The sequence below is a fragment of the Pundamilia nyererei genome, unplaced genomic scaffold (assembly GCF_000239375.1).
Source record: "Pundamilia nyererei isolate P.nyererei 1_Seehausen unplaced genomic scaffold, PunNye1.0 scaffold00340, whole genome shotgun sequence".
In the NCBI taxonomy this organism is placed as follows: Eukaryota; Metazoa; Chordata; class Actinopteri; order Cichliformes; family Cichlidae; genus Pundamilia; species Pundamilia nyererei.
Window position 1 is genome coordinate 275,522 of NW_005187741.1, and position 23,199 is coordinate 298,720.

The following is a 23,199-nucleotide window of genomic DNA, read 5'->3' on the forward strand; positions in this document are numbered from 1 at the left end:
AAAATGGTGATGTTACATCTGTATATTGTTAGAAAAATGGGAAATAGGAGAAACAATTTACTGGAACGTGCAAACACACGTGGACATCTAATACATAAAACAGAAACAGAGCTTCAACAGTTCTACCAATATTTGGTACGACCAGCTTTATTCTTCAACTGAACTGTCATTTCTTTACGTAGTCCTCGCCAACACTGCTGAAGCTGTCATAAAGCCCTTCATTCGATGCCTTTCCTTCCATGTTCTGTCAGCTCTGGGAAAGTGATAGTGATAGTGTCCAGGTATGTTTCTACTGAACTGAAAGTGGATCGCTCTGCTGTAAAATGAAACCACTGACAATCAAATGGCATCAGTTTTGACAAGATTTCTAACCCCGTTGGCTGAAATGCAGACCCCCACCACCGTGGTTTACAGATGGCTGTAGGCTCTTACTCCAGTTACCTCCACCTCCATTTCAAATTTGAATTATCCTTCATTTGTCCAGTTTCCTCACAGTTTTTGAAGATAGCTTGCAGATCATGTTTTCAGCTCATCGCTCTTTGGAAATCACCTAAATAATGCAATGATATTATTTTCTGCCTGTCAGAAAATAATATCATTGCTAGTAACAAAGTTGCAATTGAGGGACTTTATTGTCTGTAGAGGTGAAACTGGTTAGGTACCGTTTATGCTTAAATGACTGATGGGTCAGTGTTAAGAAAATCACTTAACACTAAGCAAAAGTAAAGCGCTATACAAATACAGACCATTTAATAAAACACAGACACAAAGAAAGTCCCTGAAATGTTCAAGGACTGGACTGAAAATGAGTGAAAGGCAAAAGAAAGACTTTCAAAGACCTGCCTGGAAAACCAATTTAAAACATTAAAACAAAGGCCTTAGAAGCAAAGTATGACTTTTACACTAATGCACGAGAGGTGAGCAAAACAATCCAGAAATTGTTCAAGAAAAAAAACAAACGAACTTCTACCTGATTTGAATTTGGTCCATTTTGTATTCAAGATCACCTTGATTACCCTCCAGTTGTCCTCTAGTATGTCATTTTTTTTCTAATCAGGTGAACAAAGTTGCAGTAAGGCAAGGTTGGTGGTAGGTAGTTGTCCCGGTGGTAAGTGAAAAATGTGTTTGTGTGGCCAAAAACCTCCCCCGTTTTCAAAGTGCCCCACGCTGACATGCAGGTATGCGCCACAGTTCACGCAGTTTTTTCAATATCCTCTCTCAGACGCCACGGGACAAATTGAACTGATGACAGATTCACCTTGCGGAATGAATTTGCTGTATAAAAGAGTCCAATTTCAAAAAGTAACCAGGAGAGCATGTTTTGGATTTGGTTTATCCCTCAGCAGATGTTTGCTCTCTGAGTGAAATCACAAAACGGCAGAGCACGCACTGCAAGTGCTCGAAACGGAAGTTTTAGAGAGTGAAGTAAAAGCCGCAATTCACATGGGCACACCTGAGAGGACCGTCCTGGTATGAAATTGAAATCAGATATGACTTCTCATTTTCATCGGCCCAGTGCCAGAGCTTTTTAATCAGACCTTGTATGTACGAGCAGGGTTTTGTAGTAACTCTATAAAGAAGCAACTGGAATGCTTACACTGATTCCATTGTAATTAGCAGTCAGTGATTCCCAGACAGCCATGAATAAGTCAGTTATAGCTGAGCATGAATGACGCAGCCTATGCACTTAGCTAATCCCGCAGTCTGTGTCTATGATTGTGTTCTGTCAGTAATGAGAGTGGAATCTAATCTAATAGTGTTTCTGACGCACACATTTAGCTTGACTGCACCTTGTGCAGCTCCATTGGAGGTATCAGGTCAGCTGCTGGGCTGTTTTTAGACCTCAATATCAAAATCAAGTTAAGATAATGATGGAAATGATGTCATTCAATATAATATTAATAGCCAACTGGCACAACTAAGGATTTCTCATTATTAGCTCAGTCTGTGAAGGGCAGAGACAGGGTTCGTGCTCCTGTCCTGACCACAGCCTAAACTTTTCAGCTTGCTGCAAATATGGAAAAAAAAATCCTCTCGAGATAAAAACAGGAAGTATATTTTAATACTGATAGTGTTTGGTTGAAGAGCTGCTGCTGTACCAGCATTATCTCCATGATTAGATATCCAAATGGGTTTCTGTTGCACAGTCAAAATGAATGTGAAATTTCCACATAAGCAAAGTCAGTTTCATTTTACTCAGAACATAATTAAAGTTTAACAGCTTTTATAATAAGTGGCTTATCACTGTGTACTCTTACTGAGAAAATATACAAATCTGTGAATTTATAGCTTAAGCTTGTTTACAGCTTATTTAAATCTTTCCAGCAGAACAACCTCTCATTTGCCTCTCTGCACATATCTTTTTGTTTCCATTTCACTAAGATATGTGAGAACATTACCAGAGCAGCAGGTCTGGCAAGCAGTCCAAACAAGTATGACTCAAAAGTAAAAGTCAACGCTGACCTAAATGACAGAGCAAGATAGACTAGACCAGACACCAAATGTAAGAATAAAATTGAGTGATTCACTGTGTGACACTCACATGCAGACCAAAGGTGTTTCATACTGAAACTGGGCCACAGCCTTTCATTAAATGCAACCTGGTAGAACGAGGTAACAATACAGGATGTATCAGTCATTCATTCTTCCATTCTCCATTTATCGTCAGCTGTCATGGGGTGAAAGACAACCACAGATGCACACATTCACAGTCACCTTTGAACCAGTTAACCCAATGCCATATTCATTTACGTCTTATGACTCCAGGAGGGAGACACACTGGGATCTTTTCTCATGGGCCCAGAGCTCATGTGTTTTTCTGGAGTTGTTTACATTTTCTGAGTGTATATTGGGCTGGCAGTCCTAGCAGGTGGACTGGATCACTGCGAGATTACCAGCATACCATATGTTAGAGTGTTTGCCGCAGTGTTGTCGCATGTTACTAACGACCACAACTGTTGGAATTTTTAACTTATTAACTTATTTGTCACTTAAGGTTATCAAACTTGGTCAGCAAGCTGGATGGATACTCTCAGACACAGATGCCAAGTAACAAGTATAAAATCTCACTCATTAAAGCTGAAGCACAGTAAGTCCTGCTATGTGTCAGACAGAGATATTAAAAGTGCTCCACTGCAAACAAATTGGAGACATTCAGATTAGCAGGGAAGAAGCTTACCGAACAGCTAGTGGCCACATTCACCAATGCGAGCAAGGGGAGCTTTGTGAGCTGGCTCGCTAGGATAGCGTGGTGGTCCTGCGCTTGTATCCGCCTGTTAACTAGGCTCCCACTGTGTGGGCTCTCTACAGCTCTGGTTACCTTATACAGTGCACAACATGTACACTGGGTTGTTTGCTGATGGTTATCGGTCTCTGTGTGTGTCCCAGAACCTCCAGCTGGGATAGGCTCCAGCATTCCATAAATATGAATATCAGGAAAAAATGAATGCATGGTGAAGGAATGGATGAATGGACTTTTACTGTTGTACTTAACATAGAGGACAGTATATTGGAACATATCAGGGTAGCTGTAGCAAAGGAGGTAGAGCAGATCATCTACTGATTGGACGGTTGGGAATTCGACCCCCGGCTACTTGCCAAAATATCGTTAGTTGAAATACTGAACCCCACGTTGCTCTCTGACGCAAATGGTGGAAAGACTCATAGAGAGCCCATGAATTAAACACTCAGACCTTCAGTTAGTTTGCAATCCAATTTGAAGCACAGATTTTATTGCTGGTGTGGAATGTAAATTAGTTTCTTCCGTTGCGTAATCAGTAAGCACATCTATGTCTTTCATGTGAAGGCAACTCAGGATGACTCAATTTATTCAGGTGCTGTCTGATGACGCTCCATTGACTACAGAAGATAATTGCATTCATTCAAAATAATGAGCAGCTTTGCTCCTGATAGAGGGTTGAATCAGACTAGCAAACACTCAAATACAAATATTTGGTTAAAGTCTGTGAATTCTTTAGAAATACCAGAATTTTTGACGTGATTACTAATATAGTTGTGGTCAAACGTTTACATAAACTAGAATGACTGTCATGGTATTATGGAGGGAATACTGATGTTTTTGAACGGATCTTTTTCCAGTTAACTAAAGCTCAGTTGAAAGGTTAATTGTTAAGCTTCCCATAACATTCATGCCCATGACGAGTGTGTGCATAATTCTAACCACAAGTGTGATTTCATCATCTAAGCCAAAATGTTCACCTGTTGCACGACTCATTGTGACCATCAGGAAAATCTTTAAAGTTAAACCACATTTTTTTCTCTGAAATTGAATAATAAGGATACATTTTCCCATGTGTATGAGCTCATCTTTAATCCTTTCTCTGGAATGTCTAATGACTTTTTGGATGATCGTGGGAAAGCTGAGTTTAGTTTATCAGGTTTATTTGTCACTTCCTTTTACAGTGTTTTACAATTAATTTCCAGGCAAGAAGAAACTCCTCTGTGATGACTTACTATGACATACACAAAGAAGTTATGATTTATCCTGAGCATAGGGGCAGGGCCAGTATAGCCCAGTACGTAGAGTGGTGGCCCCATGATCGGAAGGTTGGAGGTCCGAATCCACTAAACGGCTACCCTGAGGTGCCCCTGAGCAAGGTGCCTTCCCTACACAGTGCTCCCCGGGCCCCCAGTGACTGCCCACTGCTTCACTGAGTGAATGGGTTAAATGCAGAGAGGGATTTCCCCACAGGGATCAATAAAGTCTAACATTAGATTAGATTAGAATAATATAATTCAGCCTGACCTCCAAGTTGACCTTGAAGTCATCCAACTGACATCCTTGTCAGATGCTGAAGGCAGGATCCATGATGGGTGAAGCAAGTGTTTTATGCATTATCAATGATTCTGCCTTATTTGGGACCCTTTTCAAGTCACCTTGAGAGTTGAAGACCACCCAACTAAAAAAAAAATACCAACATGGCAACATAACGGGACTACGCAAAGCAGTGGATGACAGCATGGTAGCTATACTGGTCTTTTATACTGGGCCACCACTACAGAAGTTCAAGAAACAGTTCTCTGCTGGTTTTCAGCAACAATGACCAAAAACCAAATGAAAAAAAAACAAACAATAAATAAATGCAGTTAAGGGATGAGCTGAAAATGCACAGAAGTCCACTGTTCTTTTACGAGGTAATAAATAATAATGTTCTCACCTATTGTGAAACCAACTCCTAATTTGAATGCTAGCTTCCGCTTCACCTGGTTATCTGCAGCGGCTATTTTCAGGCTGTTCCCAGGAAGTCTCTTTCTCACCATTTGCACATGTAAATGGTGACAGACTCTGGTGCTTTGGATAGCTTTTCTACTCAGTTTGGGCCTTTCTTACTTTCACTAGCTGGGCCCACGTCCTCATTTTAGGTTTGACAGCGTTTTAGTAGGTAAAGGTGATGCTTTGACATGAACTGAGCTGCGGTTTGGGGAAGGCCTCGAAGGGGACTGCGACGGCTCCCGGGCCTGGCAGATCCCCGTGTACTAAATAGGAGTGAAGAAGTCGAACAATGGAGAACAAGTAGGGAGGGAGGGTGGGGCACGTAAATGTACAGCTTGCAGAACTGGGGGAACCTATATAGATGACAGTTGGAAGGAGCCTGTTTGGAGGCGCGGTCCCGCTCCTGAAATTCCGATACATAATCTCCAAATAAGGCTAAGTCATACACACACCTTTTTTCTTTCTTTTACATTCACACACTCAAATGCTGATGGATGCATCTCAGGGGCAACTCGAGGTTCAGTATCCTTCCCACCAACTCTCCCATAGCTACCCTAAAAATGTGCATCTGCAGTTTTCCTATGATCCCGAAACCTGCGCCAAACACAGAGTGCAGAAAACCATTGTTCAAATACTTGTGACCTGAGTACATCTCGGCTGACATAGCCAAAGGAACGAAAAAATTGCAACCTAACGACATAAAGAAGAAGAAAAAACGTAAGCATTGTTTTGACTGCAAACAGAGCAGCAGGAGCACTGGTGCTTTTTACACTGACATAGAACATAAATCAACTTTAAGAAAAATGAAAAAACTTCCCAGAGTGTCTGGAATGTTTTTGTAGTGACATCTTTCCTCTGAATGTTGTGTAAACCCCATCCCGCCTAGTTTGTGGTTTCTTGCAGCTGCAAGAAGAAAATAATTGTGTTAATATATCTGTTGTGTGCAGTCCTCGTGTGTCACAGGGAAGGCTGCTTTGACTATTCATTTAACCTAATACCTTATGTTACAAGTAGCTTGTGTTGGAAAAGATATGTCGGCCTCTCTTCATTGTGTCTATGTGACGTTTCTGTTTCCACATGAATCAGGCCATCAAAGAAAGAAAATGTTCACACAAGGTCAAGTAAATATCTGTGGGGTTTTTACAAGTGTTATGTGTCATTAATGCCCCAACAAACGACATTTTGAGGAAATGATGTGGATCCCACACATCTCAGTCATGTAATGTCATACTTACTTCAGTTCTTTATTTCAGGACCTTGGACAGATCAAGTCCAGTTTTCGCCCCTGAAATCATCTTTTGTTTAGTCACTTTAAAAACATTTGATCTCATCACTGATTTACGTCATTTATTTTTACAAACCAACCAACGCAGTTACACAGGACATGATGTGGCCTCCTGGTGATTCAAGATTTTAAACCGTTTCAATAAATGTCTGTATTGTCATCTTTTTTTCATCTTTTCTGCACTGCAATGTCTAGATATTTAAGAAAATAATAGTTTTACTGACATATTTCAAAACCTACTGAAAATGAAGCAGTTTAGTTTAGTTAATCTCGCTAACACACAGTGCTAACTGTTTTACAGTTAATAACAGCAGCACTGCTCTACAGCTCTAATATGTGATAACTCACAGTGCATCACACTGGGTCAGATCTTATTTTTAAAATGACTGAATCACACAGCTCAGACTTGACCAGGCGCTTTTTGGTCAGGACTTGATTTAATGCACTTATGATATAGCAAGAAAAACAGTTTAATGGCTGTTTGGCGCCATCTAGTGACTGATTCAAACGCACACAACAAATTAACAAATCATTTTGTTGAATTTAGGTTGAATATAATCACTCCAACGGAGGAGGTGGGGGCTGTCTGCTACGACTCCAGAGGCCATAAAACACTGGAAACCATACTTGTGTGCAAACAGACGATAAAATGAGCTCATAAGGACAAAAGCAAACACGTCATGAGGTTCTAATCCCCGAGTACATCTCACATGTGGCAGACGGACCCAAATCCCGAGTTAGGAAACAAAGTAAACAACAAAAAACAACCTCTGTTAGGCAGAGAAATAAAGGGAAAGCTGTATCACAATTCTTCTTTCATTGTTCTCTTAACGGACACCTGAACAAAGAAAAGCAGGAGTTAAATACTCACACGGAGGCCCAGCTGGGGTAATGAGGAACAGCTGACACAAAGGAGACAAGGCAAGTCAAATTAAACACAAGCTACGAGATGCACGACTTACCGGAATAAACAGGAAACAACGTAACAAAGATACTCCTAACACATATGAGACGCCGCTGCAGAAAGTATAATAAATGCAAAGATTACAACCTAGTTTAGAAAATAAACAGATGGTTTTTAAAAGCACTCAGTCGTAGGCATCCATCACTGCCTCATCACGCAGCTGCAATAAGAGTTTTAACAAACTAAGAAGTTTAGATTACGAAGTTGACAAAATCATTTCAGTTAGTTTAGCTTTTTTTCAAAAGTGTAGTTTTTCTCCTTATTTTTGTTGTTGTTTGCATAATACAATTTATCCCACCCGCTAACAAAAGCTGTGAAGAAGAGATAATCAGTCTCGTCCACCTCAACTGCCTGTCTGATGTTATGTCGGATCAGTGTATGTTACAAACAGAATGATGCTTTTCCTGCTTCAGAAATGTTGATATTTAGACCTTAGATTAAATTATATTGTACTTTATTCTGTTCTTGTTCCAATGTCTGCATCCATTTAACCACTGATACTCGTCTTTTTTTTGCTAGCATTATGATGGGTCAGGCGCACTGACAGAGGCGAGGCTGCCGGACACTGGCGCCACCGGGCCCTCTGACCACCACCAGTAGGCAACGGGTGAAGTGTCTTACCCAAGGACACAACGACCGAGACTGTCCAAGCCGGGGCTCGAACCGGCAACCTTCCAATTACAAGGCGAACTCCCAACTCTTGAGCCACGATCGCCACATGTAAATTTGCTTTGCACAAAATTGATAGCATTCAGCATCCCTTCACAAAACACAGACATCTTTTTACACCTGAAGGAAGGAAACTCGAGGAGCAGAAGTCCCTGTACTCTCTACATGAATCAGGTTCAGTAGAGTCAAAAGTGCGTCCACTCCTCTATTGGGCCGATATGCAAATTACATTGTATCCAGCTCATGTTCGATCTCTTTCATAATGACATTTCTGATGATTTTTTATTTTTAGATTTAGGAACAGGAACCATGATGGGTTTGTAGCATAAACCTGTTCGCTGGAACGTTCAAGACAACGTTCAACTACACAGCAAAAAGCACCAAGCAGGCAAAGTTCTTCATGTTTCTCGTGCACGGGACAGAACTGGACAAACGCCGTTCCTTCGCTTGACCCCAGTCGCTCTCGTGTGCTCCCCCGTAACACTGCTCTTTTATTGAGGTTACATGAATACACATAGGTTCATTAACATATGATGTCTACATACAAACAAAGAGTACCTTGCCTGTGCTGTGCGTTGTGTAAGTGTGTGTGTGTGTGTGTTAGTGGGGGGTGGGGGGTCAGAATGTGACCCCATAAAGACTTCCTAAACCTGCTGGTCTGGAAGTCCACCAGTTCATTTGAACAAGAGGCGCTTAGACTAAAACAGATATAGATGTTTATCCTACCATAAAACAATAAGAGCAGGGTCGACCTCTCTCGTGACCCCAGAGTCTGAGTGTGAATGCCAGAACACTCTGGGAGGCACACAGTCTTTACAGACTGCTAAGGATCAAACCTCTATCAATATGCAATTGATTATAAAACTAAGCATATATGAGTAAATATTTCTAAGCATAAATGACAATCAGCCATATAAACCTAACAAACTATGACAGTTCTTTCCAAAGTGAGGAAAGGATTGATTAAAAATAACCTGAAATATTCGACTGAGTTCTTTAGAACAAGATTTAATCAGCCAGCCACTAGTGTTATCAGGACCCTGGCTCGTCTTCACGTTAAATGCATGAAAGGCCTTTTGGATATCTCTGAGTTTAATGATAAAGTGCTGAGTATCTTTCTGTTTCTGTTCCAAAACATTCTTGCTAAAATCAGAAGAACATATTCAAGGCATTTGCAAAATCTCTGTCTGAATTAAAACCGTCTAAAATGATCCGACTGCTGCTCTTGGGATTTTGAAGCCCTGCTATTTTTTGCAGAAAATTTGTTTTGTGTGTGCGTGTTGCCTTGAAGGATTGAAGGCCTTCAACACTATCTTCTCTTAGGGTGGCTGTATCTCAGGAGGCAGAGCAGGTGTCCAGCCTGATACTAACCCTGTGAAGGTAGAAAGCACCTGTGTCGAAAAAGCTCTGAAAAACTATTTGTGTGCACAGGTGAATGAGGCAAGTGTTGTATAACATCAGTCCATTTAACATCTTACGTTTGGACTGGTGTCGCCTCTTCACTGCTCAGACTGTAACTGGTGTACCAGTCAGTGCATATACTGGTACACGGCTGTGTACAGCTCCACTGTTCGTGAAAATAAAACTAACAATGTCACTAATATGTGCCATGCTAGAGCAGCTGTACTACCTGTGCAGCCTGAGGGACTTGCAGGTATCGTCTGTCTTTTTATTATTATTATTATTTCGTTTAGACTGGTGAAGTTAAAGAAAGCGACTGTGCAGCAGCAACTGGACGCCAGGTGTCCCCAGTCTCCCATTTTTCGCAGCAAGGGGAATCCTGCTGGAAAGAAGGGCTGACTGGAGTGTGTGAAGAAGTGCGTCCGCATGAGTTGTTTTCACACACACACACACGCCACTTTCGGGTACTTTTCAAACTGAAACTACTTTTAATCCATTTTTAAACTCCTCCGGGTTTCCTTCAGCCGCAGTAATGCAGACGTAAAGTCAGAGCGTGTGTAGGCATGTAGGAATGGATGAAGACAGTTGCAATTAGGAAAGCAGGGTGGCGACAGGTAGCCAGAGATAAGGGAAGAAAACGGGACTACACCTTTACCGCATTACTCGCCGCTTCCATCGGTGGAAGTTCCGCACATCAGCCGCCTTTCTTCTCGGGTCTGCCCGCTTCTCCTGAACTCTCCAGCGGATTCCTCTTGGGTGTTTACTCCGGCACAATCATGTCTGAGGAAACAACGGATTTCCCTAACGAACTGTTCGGTAAGGTTACGATAGCGGGGATTCGTGTTTACGCCAGCTGACCGACGCGTGCGCTGCGCTGTTATTGCCCTCAAAATAAAATAAAAAAGTTCGGAGTTCGTCGAACTGTTTTGACGTGGCTCAGCTGGCTCAGACGTCTTTTAGCTGCAATGGTTTAAAGGGAACAGCGCCATGTAAAACTTAACGCATTGATCTGATAGCGGTGACGTTGTGTTTTTACTCGCTTTTGAAATCACTGCGAGTCACTTTGAGACTCTCAGAAGTTCCATAGACGTTGAAGTTTTCTAAATATACGAGTGTTTACTACAATTCTGGGCCAGTGTTTTGGAAATAATAACGTGATTCAACTGAAGGCAACGAGCTCGTATTAAAACACACTAACTTCAGTAAACAACAGCTACACTGTCCTGCTAGTACTGGATCACACTGATTGGGCCTTTTATTAACAGGTGAAATAATCTCTGGTTTTGTCCATTTCTGTAAAAATAAAAAGTCCTTTTCATGCCCTGGGGCTTTGGCTGGCTACCTGAGAGTCTCTCCTCTGCTGCCACTTCCTTATCTGAAGTGGGGGAGAGGAGAGGGGTGTGTCTGTGAAATTCCTTTGGATTGTGGGATATTATCAACACAGACTGCCTGGATGACTGAGTGTCAAAAAAGAAGTGTAAATCATTGCATTTAGCTGGAGAGAGTAGCCTGAACTGAAATAAAACACCTTGCTGATACAGCCAGACAGCTGCAGGTCCATGTGTTTGACCTACATTGACTTCTGCAGGCTGATGTTGGACTGAAGCCACCTGCAACCTATTTTAGAACCAGTGTCTTACTTACTGACAGTTTTAGAGACAGCGGTGGGCCGTGAGGGTGGAGAGGCCGATTAAGGAAAAGCTTGAAAAACCATGAGGTCTTTATTTATTAGCTCACCATTAGCAGACTCAGATACTGCGTGATGAAGCTGACTCACTACCCCGTGCTCTCTGTTACGGTGTCTGCAGACCAGTCTCACACTGTATGTCTGCGCTGACTGATGAATGGGGCTTTTTGTTGGCAGCCCTGCTGTTGGTTTTAACAGGACGGGCTGACCTGATGCTGCTCATCGTCAGTAATTTAAAACTAGGAGGGAAAAAAGCTTATCGGCAGCGCTCGTTAGGCCTGACCTTTGTGTGCACAGAGACTGAACTAATGAAAAGTGAGGAGGATCAGATGCTGGGTGATTACATGCCAAAAGCTGTGTGAGAAAGTTCAGCAAGTATACGGACACCCATTCATTTCTTGTCTAATTTTTAAGCAGTCAATTTTAAAAATAAATAACTAGAACCCATATGAAAGTAGACAGAGTCCATCTAATACCCCAAAATGCCAGTAGCTCAGCATTTTAGAGCCACATTTATCCCTCAGAAGTTGGTAGAGATTAAAAGCATTGCTGACAAAGAGAGACTGCCAGACTTTTATTTAAGAAGTGGCCAGAAATACACCAAAAAGTATCAGGTTAGGCAGCTTTGTCTTTACATTCAGGTGTTGTTATGCTCCCATTCCCACAGGTTATTTTAAAGAGCTGTACTAGGACATGTTACAGTACAAGTCCTGTTAAAGTGGCAACAAGTCAGCTTGTGGAATCTCTTTACTGCTAGATATTCTATAATCAGCTGGCATTATTGCAAACCAGAAGGGTTTAGGAGCCACAAAGGTCATGTAAAGTTACAGAGCGAGGTCGCTGAGGTGCATAGAGCGGAAACGTCACCAGGACTCTGCTGACTCATCAGCATTAACATCAGCACAAAAACTGTGCACCGGGAGCTTCGTGGCATGAGCTTCTACAGCCCAGCCTCCTGTAGGCGTGACGTGCAGAGCCGGCACCTGTGTCCATAGCTTCAATGTCTCTAAATGTGAGCTTGTGCTGTCTTATAACTTCTGGCTGTGTAAAGAAGTCACAACCAACAGTTCAGGTTCAAAGCAGGAACTGTGGTTTAAGTCAAAGACAAAACGAGTCTCGAGCCTCTCAAATCATAAATGAGAATCTGGAAGAATTAATTGTATAAAGGATATAAAGGATGAAGCCGTCTGCACAGCATTTAATGGACTTTCAGAAAATAGTAAAGACTGAATTTCTGCCAGTGTGAAGTGTAACTGGAGAGTGAGAGCAGACGTTTGTTTAGAGTCGGCATGTCGCAGGTTGTTACTCTACACTAATTAGTCTGCTGGGAAGTGGAACGTGTTTTTTATAGGAGCGGGTTGGACATGTGTTTCTGATCAGCCTCCACGCTGCTTCATGCTCTAATGTTTTGATCCTCCTCATGACCTCATTGTGTGTCTGGGTGGAGGACAGCATGAAGGCGGACCCGCACTTTTTGACTTATTAAGACTCCTGCACACAGCACAGCGCCGCTCGTTTCTCCTCGTCTCACCCTCGTCTTTTACCCGATGCTTCCCTCTCTGCGTTCCAGCTTCTTCACCCTCGTTCTTTCTTCGTGTCCCTGGACTTCCACACCAATACTAAAACAACATACAGACTTTACGGGTAAACCATTAACAAACCACTACTGGTTCCATCAGGGAGATCAGATGTGGTACATGCTGTGAGCAAATAAGATGTAAGGCAGTCACACTCGGTAAAACAGCACTGAGAGGGAATAACTACGGAGTAAAATAAATATTTCTGGTGAAAAGCAAGTCCTTCGATTTCTTGTATGTTCTGATTACAGGAAGCTCCAAGTTATAATGGATGTGGAAAAGCTTTGACTGGATTTTTCTCCACAGAATTGCCACCAACCAACGTGCACTGCACATAAATGAAAGGAACCGTTTTTGATCAGCATTAGGTCAGTCAAACTTCTCGGAGAGCGATCTGCTCAGTTAAATAGCAGAGGAGGTTGTTAATGACATGAACAACTGGTGCACTAGAGGGGCAACGATGAGACATCCCCAAACACGTTCATATTATCACAGCTGGATGCCACTGACGTTTTTCCCTACTTATTTTTTCAGACTGTTTTTCCTGTAGTGTTGCATTTGGTTAGAGTCAGTGTCACTACAGGTAGCATGAGCCGATACCTGGATCCTACAATGTTGCACGGGTAGTCCTGATGCACCGTCCTGAAGGTTTGTCTCAGTAAAGTCTCAAGAGCCTGGAGGAAATTCCAGGAGACATGCAGTTACTCCAGAGAGCTGAACAAGGCTGTAGAAGACCCTTAGTCCATCAGGAGGACTTATGAGTGAGCTTGCAGGGACAGTCTGAGCGCTGCCAGAGCTACAAAATGACCTCCATCAGGCTACTGGTGTGAATGTTTCTCACCAAACAATCAGAAACAGGCTTCACCAGGGTGGCCTGAGGGCCTATTGGGGTCCCTATGCTCACTATCTGGCACCATAGAGCGCAGTTGGCATTTAGAATACAAGACCAGAATTGGCAGGTCCACCAGTGGTGCCCTGTGCTTCTCACAGGGACACAGCCCTTTTCAGGCTAGCCAACAGCAGCCTGATTGCCTTCAGGTACTGGGATGTCAGACCCTACACTGGCACACTGGGCCCTGGGTTCCTCCTGGTCCTCGAACTGCTGACTGGCTTAAATCCATCCTTTCTCAGCACAAACCTCTAGAATCCATCTTGTAATGCTAGTCTAAATTCTAGAAGGCATTCATCAGTCTTACATACGTATTAGTGACCTGGTTTGAGCCGGCCATACAAAATATCATTTGGTGTGATTTGTCCTTCTTTTGGTGCGCAAGGCCCGCCCGTCTCCTTCGATGCTGACAAAGCAAGAGATTGATGCTCAGGGAACCGTCCTGCTCCAGCACAGCTGCGTTGGCGACCTCGTCGTTCAGTATTCATAATGGGAAGCAAAGGTGAAAGCTTTCTATGTGATTCCTTTATGTAGACATAGTTGTTTAACAGAGAGCTTCATTTCTAACGTTTCTATTCTCGCTCTTTGTACTGTGGAGAAACTCGATGTTCATCATGAACATCATGCAGCTTCTTAAACAAATGAAATCATTTGCATGATAATCTGGAAGTGATTCCAGTTCAGTGAAAGATGAGTTTCTCGTAAAGAAACGGACACTCTGCATTTACACTCAGCCTGTCGACACTAAACCCTCGTAAATAAAAACACGTTCTAAGTGATTGATTCTTTTTTCTGCGTGCATAAAAAAATGATAGCTACAGGCTGTCAAATGTTTGGTGTTGTGTCCGCGGTGCAGCTTTCCATCACTCATGTTTCCCTCTGCAGCTCATTAACTTTTGTCTGCTCTCTCCTGTAGAGAGACAACAAGATGCAGGTTGACACATAATTTGTGTTTTAGTGATTGCAAACCACAACTCAGTTTGTAGCATAAAGACATTTTGTTTTTTAAACATTTATTTATTGGTTTTAAACAGTTTTACATGGTGCACCGTGAGCTAAAGAAAAAATAAAAAAACACTAAATAAGCAAACTAATATAATGATCTGGTTAGAAACACATAACTACTGGGGAGAAATGATACAACTGTCTCGGTTTACTCCGACATTTGGAAATAACAGCTTTCCTCCTGGTAGGGCGGATGCAGGTTTTAAATTTTGGTTCGATCAAGGTATAAGAAAAGTGTCTGATATATTTAGGAATAATACTCTTATGTCTTTTGAACAACTTGGAAGTACTTTTTCTATTCCTGTCAAACATTTTTTTTAAATTTCTTCAATTAAGAAATTTTATCTTAACCACACAAGGTGACAGCTTAGAAATCTCCACCTCCTCCTCTCTAGAGAGCACAGTTAGAAAGCATCTAAATGGGAGAGGCCGAGTTTCTGCATTGCACAAATTATTTATGGAAAATTCCAAAGAATCAACAGAGTCTATTTTAGAGGCTCGGAGGAAGGATTTGCAAATGAACATATCTGATGATGAGTGGTATAAATCACGCTCCTTGGCCCAGAGTCAGACAATCTCGACTACTTCAATATAAATGTTTAACAAGACAATATCTTACTCCGTCAAAAATGCATCATTTTAACTCAAACAGCACAGACTCCTGTATTAAGTGTGGAGTGGACAGGCACTTTATTTCACTGTGTCCACATGTGAAAATCTTTTGGGTAATAAATCTGTTGAGTCAAATTATTGGTGATGTGATCCATGTGGACTTAACAGCCTGAAACTCTAACTTGATTTGTGTATCTGTCCTTCCCTTTTGTCATGGTTTGCTTTGTTTTTGTTTCTATTGTTATGTTGTTTCTGTTGTTGTTGTGGTTTTGTTTTTATTTATTTATTTTTACTTTATACGTTTTTTCTTTTAATTATTTCTTTATGTTTTATGACCATCTCAGAACACAATTCTTCATTAGTAAACGAGACGTGTTAATCTGACCTGAAAGCATCTGCAGGCCACCAAATCTCCCATCCTCCTATTGTTGTGTAACCTGTGGTCCCTCCAGCTGTTCTGGTGTCAATTGTCGTGAGTTTTTGTGTGTTTGTAGAGAGTGTGCGGGAGGCGGTGGGGCGCAGGGTGAAGCTGACCCTGAGGCAGAAAGTCCAGCTGGAGGTCAAAGGTGACAAGGTGGAAAACAGAGTGCTGGTAAGTGACAGCTGTTTAGTGCTTTTTACTGTAACCATGTGTACTCACAGTTGTTGTTAAACTTTTGTTTTTGTGCCCTTTTTGGCATCAGGAATGTTATATGTGATAGGTGGGAAGCAGGAAGTGTCACTGCTCTTAACCCTGGAAAACACAGTAAGCTGAGTGTGTGTGTGGGCATGTTGCTGGAGCGGGAAGGTGATGAAGCAGGAAGTGCAGGCTGAAGGTTTATCGCCACACGCAGCAGTTTATCATCTTCTTCTCATCTCAATGCTTACTCAGTATTTATTTGAATAGGCAAAATACAAAAGGGTGCTCGCGAATACTCCAGATGTCGTGCGAGGAGCGCTGCACAGGCAGTGTTTTTGTGGTCATTTTGGTTTTTTAGTTGCCTCGACGCGACTGTAGATTAGCAGCAGCCGGTGACTGATGAAGACCAGCGAGGAAGGATCGGTGCCATTTTTTTGAATGTTTGAGTGTTTATATATCACAACAGAGCAACCCGCACCTTTAAAATGAAACTTCTATCAGTCTTGGTTCTGATATTGTGAGGTTTTCTCGTCAGCTCGTGTGCGGTTGTTAAATATTTTGTTTGCGGACGAGCTGCTGCTGCTCTGAGTCACATTGGGAGTGCTTCCTTGTTTGGGTTCAGCTTCTCTGCAGCTCTACAATCTTTAAAAAGTGTAAAAACCGATGCACAGCTTTTCCCCTGTTTTCAAAATGAGCAGCCATTCTGAAACTTTTGTTTTGATTAGCGATGTCGGAGCAAACAAAAGAAGGAATTGTTGCTTAAGTTGCTTAATTGCAGGGTGGACGTTGTGAAATGGGCCTCATGGTCGAAGTTGAAGAGGTGCTGGTAGAGCTTGATATCAGAGCTCTGTGGTGCTGCTGTTTCATGCCAGGCTGGAAAGCACCTCCTTATGGACACGGCTTTGTGAGTGGCGACATTGTCGTGCAGAAACAGGAAAGGAAATACCTCAAACGTTTGGCACCAAGTTGAAAGCAAAATCTCGTTATGATGAACTTTGTTTTGATTGAACAAGCTGTGCTAAGATGACGGGCTGATATTTACAGTTTAACCACTCAGGGGTTTTTTACCTGCAAGCCTCATTTGTACGAGCGCCGTTTTCCTTTTCTTTGTGTTCTTTTGTGTAGGAATCATGGAAGCATTTCCACACATACTGGGGAAGTCCTGACATGAGGAAGTGGTGCAGAAATGAGGACTGATTGTTGGAACTTTTTGTTTGGTGATGTTGCTGCAAATATGATGCAGCAAAAGTAAAACTCTTATGAACTGTTGGAAGACGCAGCGCAGGGATAGGTGGGTGTTACCGGTATCTGGTTTCACCTAACTGCAGGTTTGTGTGAGTGTGGGAATAAGAACAGACAAATGAGTATCACCACTTCTGCTTAAAGCTCGTCCGCTCAGCTCAGGAAGTGCCTTCAAGCTCATTTCATTTTTTTACGTCTTTAACACACTTGTGTTTTCCTTTGGCCACATACCACGGCTCTGCAGCTCCTGTCAGGACTTGACTGAAGCAACCCACTCACAGCCACAGGGTGTTGGGACACACACACCACATTCCACAGCTGTATATCAGCAGTTCTACCCTATAGCTATAACTTCTTGAAATGAGCCAGCGTGCTCAGTGTTTCGCGATAAAGCGTCCGGCTGGGTTTCTTTTCATTTGTGGAAATTAAAGTAAAAAACACATTTTTCTCCTGAACTCCAACCCAGTGAACATGAATGTGTGTCTGCGTCCTGCATGTCAACACCAGGAAGGAGTTTGTTTGTGAAGATGTGTGTCTGTAGTTTACCTTTGTGAAACCACTACAGCTGAACGTTCACACTGTCGATGTCTTTTGCACCCACTTCAATCCTCACTGACTCCAAACTATGAAGGAAACGTGTCTGAGCTGACACACAAAAGCTACAGATTCTAATTTTATCTATTTGTAATATTTGGGTCTCAGGACTGAGTGCTGGTGACCACCTAAATGTGCCCTCCATATCTACACGACACCAGTTTGTGTGCAGATTATTTTATTTGTTACAACTAAAAATTGATCATTTCATCTCAATTAATAGATTTTTAAAAATATTTTTTGTGCCTTTCACACAAAAGGCAGCGTTTGAACATGAATATCTTAAAGACTGTTAAAGATAAAAGCTCAGGATGAACCTGCGGGCTTCGACAGCACTTTGATGCACTCTGGTTCAGACGCTTTGCATCTGATTTCTCTTCCCTAGTCTGCTTACGTGGACTTACTCACCTGCTCACTGCAGCTCGTCTGCAGAACACCTGAAACAGGCCCGCCCCTCGGTCCATCGTCTGAGACAGTCGTATCTTCTTGGCTCGCCTCTGGCATTAGCAGATGTGACCTCACTAAACTGTAGGCGCCACAGCTGGCTCGGCCTCCTGTGGCGTACAGCTCGCTTTCGCTGCCCCACTTTGTTTCCTATAAAATCGTTGCAGTGAAAGTGTGATTACAAGGACCATTTACATCCCCACCATTTCACACCATAATTCATCAAACATCTCAAAAATAAGTCACTAATTTTGTCTGTAGGAGTCTGGCTAAGGCCGAGCGAGCAGCCGTAATGCGCACTTGCTCCCCGCCAGGATTGAGGTTCAACACGTGGTGAAAGATAATGTGTATTATTATCCCACTGGGCTAAAAACCTCTCCAGAAGCCGGCGCTGCTGCCAGCTTCTCTGCGAGGGAAAATACACAAAGCTGTTGGGACCAAAGGCCCAGAGGGACTGCTGCTCACATTTAGACTGAGAATGACTAAATTTCCTTTATTCTATTTATTTAGTTTTTCATGTGTAACATCATCAACGCCACAATTACAGTTTCTAAACTGCTCTTCCAACCGCAGGGAGTCCATTTGAATTCTTTTTCATTTTTTCTTCTTGTTGTTATTATGATTGTTATTGATGCATGAAAACCCTTTTTTGCCTGTTTTATTTAAGGGTGATTTCTTGTTGGGCGCTGATTGTACTCCATGACAGACAGCTGGAAACTCAGTGGCCAAGCTGTTCTTTGGGTGGATGCGTACACTGTAGTGCAGATGAGTCCACGTGGTCGCTAAAGCAGGCGGGCACACAGATGTCCTCGCTGTCCACAGTCAGACCCCAGGATTTAGGTTGAACAGTTGCTGGCTGTGTGGTAGATGACTGTAGAGCGTGTAGAATAACCGTATGGATGTGTAGTCCAAAGCACTGAGCGTTCATTCATTTAAAAAGAAAAGTCTTCCACATGTTTTCATTCATGTCAGAAAGCAGCAACTCGGTTTCTTCATCCTCATCTGTTGACCGTTGTCTGTCTTTGTCCTCAGGCTTTGGCTTCACATCGAGCCTTTCTGCTCACAGCACGAGTCCCCTCTAAGGTTAGTGACCCGTTCATCTCCACACTTTTTATTTCAATCTTTGTCTTTGTGTTTTGTGCTAAGTCGCAGTCTTTAACACGCTGAATGTCAGCCCGTTCGATCGGCCACTGTCACAGAGAGCGTTTTGACTGGAGGGCAGCCTCGCCCCGAGCGTGACTACAGACTGTATTAATCTGTATTTCATCACAAAGTACAGCTATGTTTCTTATTAGTCACACATTATCTCCAAACACACCTTTGTTTTTGGGCACTTGGCTGTGTGTTCACAGGATGTGTTTAACTATTATACTCTGGGGTGTTTTGATCACATGATTTGCCGAGCTTCCATGTTTGCTAATTATCCTCCTTTTCATCCCGGACAGCTCCAGCACAGGTTAACATTCAGAAAAGTCCCCTGCATAAACACTATGGTTCCCTGATAAAACACATTGCCTTTCATGCATGTGCTCATGGTTTTTATTGGTCATATTGAACGTTACAAACCCACATCTTTGCTTGATTTCTCCGTATGTCTGAATTGTCGCGTCTCTTCTCCCCGTTCGCTCGCTGTTTCCTGCATGTGCCTCTCTACACAGTTGAGCAGGTCTCAGCACCATATGGAGACATTTGATAGTTTTACCCACAATGCAGCTGTGAGAAATCAGCCTGTGGGAAAGAAAAACAGTGACAGGAAGAAAAGTTCGACCTAGAGGGCGAGAGGCAGGGACTGAGAGGAAAAACATTCTGGAAAGAGCAGAAAAGTAAAGATGAACTATTTTCTTGAACTTTTCAGACTGACAAAGATACGAGGGATCGTGAAATGTTGACGCTGCTTTACTTTTAGGCTGCCTGGGCACGATACGGAAGAGCAAACGTGACGTAAAACTAAGGAAAACCCCCCGTACTCTATCCCAAAAGCCATTTTCAGCTGAATCCTGAATCTTTGTGTTTCCTCGTTTTAGGTTTAATAAACTGTTTTTAGGACTTCCGGCTCATCACAGTTCTGTATAATTAAAAAAGAGAAGTAGGTCTGTGGTTAAACACAGTTTCCACGATGCTTCCTTTTTGGTAGCATCTATTTTCATTGCTCCCTGGTGACTCTCGAGGGGTTTTTTTCTTTTTTGGGGGCTTCTCAGCAATGAGTGTGTGAATCAGGCCAGACAGAGACATAAAGTCTGATTCAAAGTGAAACTGAGTCCTGGGACTTTGCTCAAACTAAAACTAAATGGCTGTTTGGCTCCAGAATGTCAAACACAGAATCGTGACCCCAGAAACGATGTATATGTTGGAAATATGGCGCATAATCATGGAAATCTCAGTCATATACGGTGTATAGAGGAAGATCTAAGACAAACACAGATGAACAGATCCCTGCTAATCAGTGCAAACTGACAAAGTAATAAAGTAATCACATTTTCCTCGCGTCTCGGTAATGTCACCATATTATTTGTCAGATAATTTCATTAATGCAAACACCAGCACCGTTAACGAGAAGCATTAATTCATCAGCACCTTTGTTTACATCTGTTTTTTATAAGAAATCAGAACAAAATAACTGAATAGACTGATTAAGTTTGTCTCTGTATTTTTGTTTAAGAGGATTTCATTGCTGCCACAGTACAAACACAGTGGAGAGGTCCACTTTAGTGCCTCGGTGGAGCTTTGAGCCTCAGCTGTATCCCAGCTGATGAGCTGCTGTGAAGTCGGACAGTCTGCGAGGACGGACTCGCCTCTGGAGCCAGCTTTAAGGGGGAGGAAGTGTTCTGGCTCTGTGATTTTGGATCTGTGTTGCCAGTTGACGTTAATAGTTGCGTCATCACGATTGTTTTATTTAAGGTTGTTTTACGTTGTGCAATCGTTGCTGTCGGGGATTCCCTTATGACGGGATAATTGTTTTGTCTAAGCAAATGTTGTCTTTGATTATCAAATAAGACTTTGTAGTTCAATGAGTTTAAAGCAGGCACTTTGTTAGCCGAGCGACTTTATTGGAAGCCACAGTAGAGGCCCGTGTTTAAAATGAGTAAATTATGACTGAAGTTACGTATCACGCCTGTAAAAATCAGAGCAGAGTTTAACTTATTTGAAGTTTCTTTAATCAAAGTTTGGACCTGTGGAGGACCGACTGTGCTTTTGTTTGTCCGGGTTAATCCGGTTACCCGACTGAACAGAGCTCCTCAGATCAAAGTTGTCGGTCTTTTCCTGAGACATTTAAAACCTTCCTTGTTTTAGAAACACGTTAGGATGATGAGTTGCGATGTTCAGAAACACGAGTGAACCTTACAGGCTGCAACGTGTTTCAGCTCCGCCAGCTGACCCCTGATCTGTTGTTCCACAGTGGGCCAGCGGTTTTTCTAACTGTGTATGAAGAGAGTGGAACAGAGGGCGGTTTGTTCCTCGGTGTGTACTGTCCCAGCCCAGAGAGGCAGCGGGGAGGGGGGGGAGACAATGGAGGAATTTAACAGCTGGTGAGGAGGGCAGGGAGGGGGCACGGCTCGCCCTCTCGCTCTGCTTTCGCTTCGTTTCTTATTGATTTCTTCTACTCGGGCAAAGTCCAAACCGTCCTCTCTTCCATCCTCCTCCCCCTCTCGCTCTGCATCGCGCCTCTTCATCGTCTGTCAGCTCTCCGGTCACTCCATCTCTTTCGCTTTCTTTTTCCGCCTCCCCCCTTCGCTCCCGCCATCGTTGTTGTGCTTCTCCCTCTTTTCCTCAGTCACACTTGTTCTTTTTGGCAGCGACCGCACATTATTTTTACTCTCTCTCTGGATTCAAAGGGAAGCGAGTGTGAGGCTCTGCTCCAGACATTTGTTCTGCAGACTATTTGTAGCCTGTGTTTTTTACATTCCTGTAGTCTCGCTGATTTTTCTTCTTGCTCCTCTCTTCAGGGTTTGTTCAGTAGCAATAATAACCCGCCTCGTATCGGCACTGCACGCTCTGTCCATCATGGAAAAGCATTTAAGAAATTCCTCCCTGGAGAATTGTTGATAGTGTAAATGAAATATAGTCCAGATGATTGGGAAAGCCTCCTTGAACGTTCTTGCGGCACAGCGAGCTGTCTCTGTTGCTCAACCACCAAACAAGTCGGCGCTTGAGAAGTTATTCTCAGTCCATCTAAAAACAAATACGCACTCGTCAAGGTAACACTTGTTCTGCTCCATGACTGAAAGTATGTGGACCCTCAACATTTCAGCCACGTGTGATAGTTTAACGATGATCAGCTGCTATAACAGCCAGGTTTCATTCTTTCCACCAGATGTTGCCTCGCTTGGCTCACATCAGCATTGCTAACAGTGAAGTTGATAAGATCTGCCTCGCAGTCGGCCTTCAGTCCTAAATGTGAAGGTCAGGTTCAAACACTGAGCACAAGTGGTGTTCTTAGAGCTGTAGAGATGTCCACCTGTGGCTGCCGTCATGTCCACATCCACGAGAGTGAGCCTCTCATCATCAGTCGTTGCACGCCTCCTGTTTCCTGGTGCAGTTCAGGAGAGAGAAAATAGTTTTCTGTCTGAATTTTTTAGGTAATAATAATAATACGTTTTATTTATAGGCGCCTTTCAGACCCTCAAGGTCACCTTACAATAACACGAGAACAATAGCAGCAGTAAAATATGATAAACATGGCAAAATAAGATTTAGACATAAGGTAAAAAAAACAAAACACAAGCATAAAAGTATATAAGTCACGATTTCTGGATGAAACTTTGCTGCTGAGTTTTTCAGTATGTTTCGATGCTTTGAGGCGAGTGCAAGGATCCCTGCAACAAATATGCAAAGGAAAAAACTGGGCAGCTCAAACCAAACCTCTCTGTGCATCCTGTTACCTTCACATCTGCCCAGTTCAGTTGTTCAGACATACAGCTGTTGGCTCAAAAATGTAGATCAAATGTTGTGTGTGTGTGTGTGTGTGTGTGTGTGTGTG

The 23,199-nt window shown here is 42.7% G+C and overlaps 1 protein-coding gene across 3 annotated transcripts in view; it reads left to right on the forward strand.

Moving 5' to 3' along the window:
* The first annotated feature begins 9,951 nt into the window (after window positions 1-9,951).
* The window catches only part of carmil1 (capping protein regulator and myosin 1 linker 1), a 31,587-nt gene continuing 18,339 nt past the window's right edge, over window positions 9,952-23,199 (forward strand). For 2 of the 3 annotated variants that reach the window (XM_005752033.2, XM_013915652.1), the window contains exons 1-3: window positions 9,952-10,368; window positions 15,817-15,914; window positions 19,254-19,304. In XM_005752033.2, coding sequence (XP_005752090.1) covers window positions 10,128-10,368; window positions 15,817-15,914; window positions 19,254-19,304 — 390 coding nt within the window. In that variant the 5' untranslated portion in view covers window positions 9,952-10,127. Of the gene's footprint in view, window positions 10,369-14,090; window positions 14,208-15,816; window positions 15,915-19,253; window positions 19,305-23,199 lie in introns of all 3 variants that reach the window. The other variant, XM_005752034.2, reaches the window with a different exon arrangement.